Raw genomic sequence first — 7,606 nt, 5'->3', positions numbered from 1 at the left:
GGGGGCTCCCGTGGGGGGGGGCACTGTGGGTTCAGTACCTTCCAATGTCCTTTGCTTATGCTTACCTCTTTAAAAAATATATGTACCAATATTCTTTAATTTGAGAGAGGAAGGGAGAAGGAGAGAGAGAGAGAAACATCAATGATGAGAGAGAATCATGGATCGGCTGCCTCCTGCATGCCCCACACTGGGGCTGGAGCCCACAACCTGGGCATGTGTCCTGACTTGGAATTGACCCGTGACCTCCTGGCTCATAGGTCAACACTCAACCACTGAGCCACGCCGGCCCGCCGGGCGCTTACCACTGCTCTCCTCCACTGGTGCCCTGTGCTGCCCAGCGTGCACACTGCCCAGGGAGAACAGAGGAGATGCCGTGGGCCCGCCCTCAGAACTAGAGCGTTTGTGCTTCGGTGCAGTGTCACTGTCAGGTCCCTGGTCCTGAAAAGTGACCCAGGAGACAGGCCATTGGCGAGAGTCTAAGAGCAAGCCCGCTTCTGTCTGGTAGTGTCATTCTCTAAGGCGGTGATTTTAATATGGGGGCGGGGGGGTGAATCTCCTGAGGGTCCTTCCAGATGACCCAGGACTCCTGAGGGGCCAGCCTACTGCTCCCTGCAGATCCCGTCCCTCCCATGGGAGGCGCTGCTGCTACGTCCCGCGGGGCGTGGGTGACACCCAGGCACTGAGGTCCATGGTGGGGTTTGCGTGAAAAGACTCGCTGCTTCCCTATCGGGTGTTTCTGGAGCCTGTTCCCTGCAGCCTGTATATCCTACAGGAGCCTAATTACGTGGATTGGTCTGGTTAGAGGATACGGGTGGTGCCATGGAAAATATTTACAGTAAGGAAGCGGTACCGTTCCCAGGGAAATGGTCTTTTTAAACGGGATCCGTGCTTTGAAATGGTCTGAAACTCCGCGGCCCTCGCTGCTGGGGGACATGTGTGCAGGGGCGGCCGTGTGCTCCGTGCAGAGCGTGGAGGTGGGACTTTGCGGTGGTGCGGGAAGCAGATGAGAAAGAAAGCCCTGCTTTCCCGGCCTACAAGGGCGAACATGTAAGCAAAACAGTAATTTAGCTCACGCTGAACACAGCGGGGGGCCGGGCACGGATCGAGGAATTCTCCACAACATACCACCGCTGTGTAAACCCAGCTCACGGCTTATGCTTCATTAAATTGCCAAGATGCAATTTTTCTGTTGGATAGTTTGTGTGGATACAATGTGCTCCCTCCTCCTCTCCCTCCCTCTTCCCCACCCCATTGCCTTTCTCTCACAGTAAAACTTAATACTACAACTCCATTATGATGCTCTATATTTAAAAAATAAAAAGTATCATATTTTGGGTTTAAAGTGCAGTGTTTCCTGAAAGCAAAGGGAACGGAGATGTGATTGGCTAATTTACTGACTACCGTGAAACGATTCCCAGAATGCTTCAAGATAGAGGGGCTGGGAGCGTTCCGGGTCCCAGCAGAAATGGCCCAGCAGATCGGGTCCTGCCAGCGGCCGCTCTGAGGCCCAGGGAAGCCGGCAGCTGGCACCGGTGTTCAGTGCGCAGGTCTTCGGCTTCGGTGCAAAACATGGGCCTGGCCTGGCCTGGGAAGTAGATATGAAAACTGTTCTTTTCTTTTTTCTTTTCTTTTTTTGTTAATCCTCACTGGAGGATATTTTGGATATTTTTCCGTTGATTTTTTTAAAATATATTTTATTGATTTTTTACAGAGAGGAAGGGAGAGAGATAGTTAGAAACATCGATGAGAGAGAGACACCGATCGGTTGCCTCCTGCGCGTACCCCGACCAGGGCCGTGGAACCTGCAACCACAGTACGTGCCCTTGACCGGAATGGAACCTGGGACCCTTCAGTCCACAGGCCGGCACTCTCTCTATGCACTGAGCCACACTGGCCAGGGCTGCAAACTATTCTTAAACTAAGAGTGACAAGTCCATGCGTCCTGCAGTGGAAGCCAAATTTCTTGACTGCGGCGCACTTTTCAAAAGAATCTCGAAGGGACACATGCAATAACGTATAGGAATGTGGGCACATCTGGAAAGCTTTTCCGGCATCTGGAAGGTGTGGCGCGAAATCGCCGAAATGGCAGGCGCCTTGCAGCGGGCCGGCGGCAGTGGTGACGGACACTGACCAGCGCCCAGCAGACAGGTCCCTCTGCCCCCCACCCTCCACCCCCCCCCGCACTAGACAGACCCCCTAGGCAAGAGATCATGGCAGAGGCGAGTACTTGGCAGGGCGGCCGCTTTAATCAGCACCGCAGGAGCCATGAGAAGAGGGACAAGCATGGGCAGCATCTTGCACCTTGAAAGGCAGAGGTGTGTCCCGTGTTACGCCAGATGCACGTTGTAAACGGTCGCCAGCTCCTGCCTGTATCGTCACGACGAGGCTTCGAAGAAGAGTGCGTGCCATGCGTGGTCTTGGCATCCACGCAGCAGCAACCAGTTCTCTCATGAAATATCGAAGGATCATTGCCGATCCTGCCAGTCCCTTCGCCCACGGCACGCACCAGGCCAGACACCACCGTTCCCCCTGCTCTCAGGGTGCAGAAGGTGCCGTTTGGGAATGCCACAGCCCAGGAGACCCGCCCACCCCCCGCATGGCCTCCTGGGCCACTAAGAATGACCGAAAACGTGGGGAACGTTGTCATTTTGCATGTGAATTGCTCACATCATCCCCTTTTCTCCGGTTGTCTGTCCTTAGCTGCCCGCGAACTTGAAGCTCCCTCCGTGCGGGCAGGCCCGGGCCGGTCTCATTCATTGCCGCAGCCTGGGTGCGTGGGCATATTTGGACACTGAGAATTTTTGAATGGATGAATCTATTAGAAGATTATTTTGCCAATTCTAACATACAAATGTTTACAGAACCTTATTTTTTGATCTGTGATCTCCCTCGAGCAGCACCTTACAGTGAGGTAGCTGGCAGGAGTCTTGAAGGCTTTGGGCATGTTTTGTAGCCATCACACGTTTTTCCGTCAGCACACCTCCAACGCTGGTTGGTGACAATTGTCCAAGAGATTGCGTAGTTGGTCCCAAGGGCAAGGAAAGGACATACTTTTCTTAAATTGATTTCAGAGAGGAAGGGAGAGGAAGAGAGATAGAAACATCAATGATGAGAGAGAATCATTGATCGCTGCTTCCTGCACACCCCACGCTGGGGATCGAGCCCACAACCTGGGCATGTGCCCTGATGGGGAATCAAACTGTGACGTCCTGGTTCATACGTTAACGCTCAACCACTGAACCACACTGGCTGGATGGAAAGGACATACGTGAAAGGACTTAAAAGAAGAATGATAACCTGAAAATTTAGGTTTTCAGGAGCTAGAAAACCTAATCAATATAGATTTGGTGAGTGCCAACAATATGCAAAAGCATTTTCCTTTTTTTTTAAAGTTACATTTCACATTATTCCTGTGTAATTGAAAACTTATTATGCTGCCTCATTGCAGTGTGGATAATATGAAAAAATTCATTAGTATTATTTTCAAGACATACGTGAAAGAGGATGATAATTTCAGCGAGAAACACATTCCTCCTCCTCCCTGAGGCATTAATACGGCTTTCACTTAGAACTAATTGGAAGATGGTATTGTGATCTGCTATATAAAAAGCAATAGGCAATTTCAGAGATTGCAAATGTTTTATTACATTCATTGTGTATTTCTTTAGGAATTATATTTGGCTTTAATATTTAAGATGTAGCACACTATTATGAACTATATATTCAGTATTTGTTTATGGGGCCAATACTTATTTAATGAAAATCCACCAGTGGATACGTACTCTGATATATATATATTTTAAAATTTCTTTTTAAATGTATTTTATTGATTTTTTTTTAAAGAGAGGAAGGGAGAGGGATAGAGAGTTAGAAACATTGATGAGAGAGAAACATCCATCAGCCGCCTCCCGCACACCTCCTACTGGGGATGTGCCCGCAACCAAGGTACATGCCCTTGACTGGAATCGAACCTGGGACCCTTGAGTCCGCAGGCCGACACTCTATCTTCTGAGCCAAACCGGTTAGGGCCGTACTCTGATATATTTATATTTTTTATGCAGTTCTGTGTAAATCTAGTTAGTATCTGTCAACAAGCAACTCAACATTTACAATATTGTGAACCATGAAATTGAATAGATTCCATACTGAAATTAACATTAAACCTTTATTTGTCTTAAGTAACTATTGAGCCATGAAGACATTTACCTAAGACCAATGGTTTCTGAAAATCATATCAATTAATTTTTACTGAAAGCTGCCAATTTTGGGTTCAAAGCTCTTCTTTGGAAATTCTTAAAATATTTGAATATCCAGTGTATGTTATTTATTCAAAGCTATTCAGAGAGACCGAAGGCTTTTGCTCTTCTCTTTGGAAGACTCGTTCCTCCTCTAGCACCCCACCTCTATCTTAAAAAAGGCTTGAAAGAAATAAAAGTATTAAGTCAGCACTGTGCTTTGACATGGGGTAGCCTTCTCCTTCCTTTAGATGGGATTCCAGGTTTCTATACCTGACACTGGCTACTCAGACGACGGGCACTTGGAACACACCGCGGCAAAAAAAGAATGACAGTCTTTACTGCCAAGGGTGAAAATCGAGTTTTCAAGCAAAAATTTGCATTTTGGAGAACATATCTGCTAGCGTGAGCCTACCAGCTCCCAGTGCTTGCTTTTCTGGTGAGATCTGCAGTGATAGCGAATGTGATTATATAGTGAAATGTGCTGATATTTGGACGATCAGTGGACCAGTGTTTTTGAAAAGACCTGTGGGTGATGTTACAAAATCACGCGTCGTGTCAAAGATTCCTTCCGTGTCTAGACCCGTGGATTTTCACAGAACAGTGTAGAGAGTTCCTGGATATGGTTTCTCATTCCACATCACAAGTGATCTTTTAGGAAACTACCACTCGTCAAATGCTGGTGTAATAGCAAAGAAAGATACCTATAACTAGGTGAATGCTCTTCTCTTTTCCAGCTCCATGTGTGTCTGAGCGGATTTTCCCCATATTTCAATGAAAATAACACGCTGCCGCAGGTTGAGTGCGGGCACATAGGAGACTCTGGCCATCTATTCAGCCAAACACTTAAGTGATTGGCAGAAGTGGAGAGCAGTTCGACTCTTCTCACTCATTGTTTTGTTTTAGAAAACATAATTTTCTTCATCAAAATATTACATGTAATGTGTTTGCTATTTTTAAAAGAAGCAATAAAATATGTCTTTTTTCCAATTTCTAATACAGTAAACACTATAGATGTAATCATTTTCATATACATGAATATTTTAGAGGGTCCTCAGTAATATTTATGAGTGTAAAGAGGTGTAAGGTAAGAAGTGTGAGAATTGCTGATTCGGAGGAGTGATTCCATTTCTGAAATATATGTTAGGGGGAAGGGATGGAGGAGCTGGCATTTGATGCTAAGAGACTTGCACTTTACTGTAAAGAGTAAGGAGTCAGAAAATTTTTAAAATATATTTTTATTAATTTCAGAAAGGAAGGGAGAAGAGAGAACATCAATGATTAGAGGGAATCATTGATCAGCTGTCTCCTGCACGCCCCCTATTAGAGGAGACAGAGAAAGAGAGAGAGAGAGAGAGAGAGAGAGAGAGAGAGAGAGGAGAGAGAGAGAAACATCAATGATGAGAGAGAATCATTGATTGGCTGCCTTCCGCATGTCCCACATTGGGGATCGAGCCCAAAACCCGGGCATGTGCCCTGAGCAGGAATCAAACAGTGACCTCCTAGTTCATAGGTCGACACTCAACCACTGAGCCACGCCAGCTGGCTGAGGAGTCAGAATTTTTGAGCAGAAAAGTGATGTGAGAGTAATATGGAGGTGACAGATGCATCCGGGTAGGCGTGGGGGAGTGAGTAGAATGGAGAGCAGGTGGAGCGCATGAGCAGAAGGGCCATCGTAAGGTGTTGGCTTTGCTACTGATGGGATACAATAAGGGAGCAGTCAGGCCTTAGGTTTGAGCTAAGATAACCGGGGTCGGAGAAGCTGATTGGTCGGGAAAGTTGAACTACTTCCAAATTTTTGTAGCACTGTGATCAAGCATTGGAGATTGAGTCACCAGGTAGAGATAGCCGGTGAAGAATTGACAACTCAGACCAGGTAGCCTTCCGCTCTTGTGGTATCTTAGGGCACTTCTCTTGCTTCAAATGATGAAGATTTCTTGATGAGGTAAGACAATGGTGATCTGGTTGCTAAACATTTCTATTTTGGTAGCTAGGTTTTATATCAAAACCTGATAAATGTGTTAACTATTATGTGCTTGGCACTGTACCATGGGCTCTTATAGCTATTATATATTTGTGTGTGTGTGTGTGTGTGTGTGTGACCATGTCTATGGTTTTTAAGCTCTATTAATCCAGATTCTTTAATTTCCAAGACTTATTTACAGCATTTCACAGAAAGTTATTTTCCTATGTAGAGCAATAAAATGTTTAAAGAATTTACGATCAAGATTTAACAATGAAACTAGACTCTGTTCCTTTTTTTTTTTTTAATGGCACAATTAGTCAATGGTACATGGAAGAGAAACTTTTGATTCATATCCGTCTTAGGGTAAGTGTGTTTCATAGGAATTCCTCAGCGCGAGCCGTGTGGATGAGTGACCACGGCTTTTTAAAAGGGCTGAAAACGTGCTCTTAACAACCATCTGATAAAATGAAAAACTGAACAAAATGTGAACGCAGATGAACGAACGAGTCTCTGAAGAAATGATGGTGCAAACGAATTGTCAAAGTGCGAAATCATTAAAAACGAAACATGTTTCGGTTTTTATTGAAACTGAATTGCAGGCTTATGTATTTTCTTTCGAAAGCGAAGTTAGAAGGAAATGGCCTAACTAAAATTCTGGAGGCCAGTGTTGTAGGACATATATTGTACCATGTTGTATTTTTCACATAAAAGCTGCTGTTCCCCCCCCCCCCCCGGGGCATTAACATGCATGTTTTCCTCGTGTAGGAGAATATATAAAAAACTGGAGGCCACGATATTTCATTTTGAAGACAGATGGCTCATTCATAGGATATAAAGAGAAACCTCAAGACGTGGACCTGCCTTACCCCCTCAACAACTTCTCAGTGGCAAGTAAGTGCATTATAACTGTTGACTCCCTTGGTATTTATTTATTCGTGTGGCCTCATGTGCCAGGTACCTTCTGTAGGAGACGCTGATGAGAAAGTTGAGGTTTGTAGTGAACAGCAGAGAGAATTGCAGCTTTGATAGAATTTCAAAGAGGGGAGGAGAGAGAGAAACATCAATGATGAGAGAGAAGCATTGATTGGCTGCCTCCTGCATGCCCCACACTGGCGATCGAGCCCAGTAGGGATGATCCATGATAGGTGGTCTTCGGTAATGAATTCTTTAATATTTTTAATAGTGAGCACTTGAATGTGATCATTATAGTTCCCCCAATATGTGCTGTAGGTTTTTCTTGACAAAATGCAAACAAAGCCCTTTGGACCTGATTGCTGGGTGGACCTAGTTTGGGGATGGACCTGGCTGGGGTGGACTTGGTTTGGGATGGACACGGTTGGAGGAGGACATGGTTGCTGGGTGGACATGGTTGGGGGAAGACCTGGTTGGGGGTGGACATGGTTGC

The 7,606-nt window shown here is 45.8% G+C and overlaps 1 protein-coding gene across 1 annotated transcript in view; it reads left to right on the top strand.

Annotated features, from left to right (window-relative positions):
* AKT3 (v-akt murine thymoma viral oncogene homolog 3) overlaps positions 1-7,606 on the top strand; it is a 219,572-nt gene that overhangs the window by 133,453 nt on the left and 78,513 nt on the right. The window contains 1 exon segment of the mRNA XM_015559922.1: positions 6,967-7,092. Coding sequence (XP_015415408.1) covers positions 6,967-7,092 — 126 coding nt within the window.

The sequence above is a fragment of the Myotis davidii genome, unplaced genomic scaffold, assembly GCF_000327345.1.
Source record: "Myotis davidii unplaced genomic scaffold, ASM32734v1 scaffold754, whole genome shotgun sequence".
Classification (NCBI taxonomy): domain Eukaryota; kingdom Metazoa; phylum Chordata; class Mammalia; order Chiroptera; family Vespertilionidae; genus Myotis; species Myotis davidii.
The sequence above is the reverse complement of the archived record's forward strand: the minus strand, read 5'-3'. Positions and strand labels throughout refer to the sequence as shown.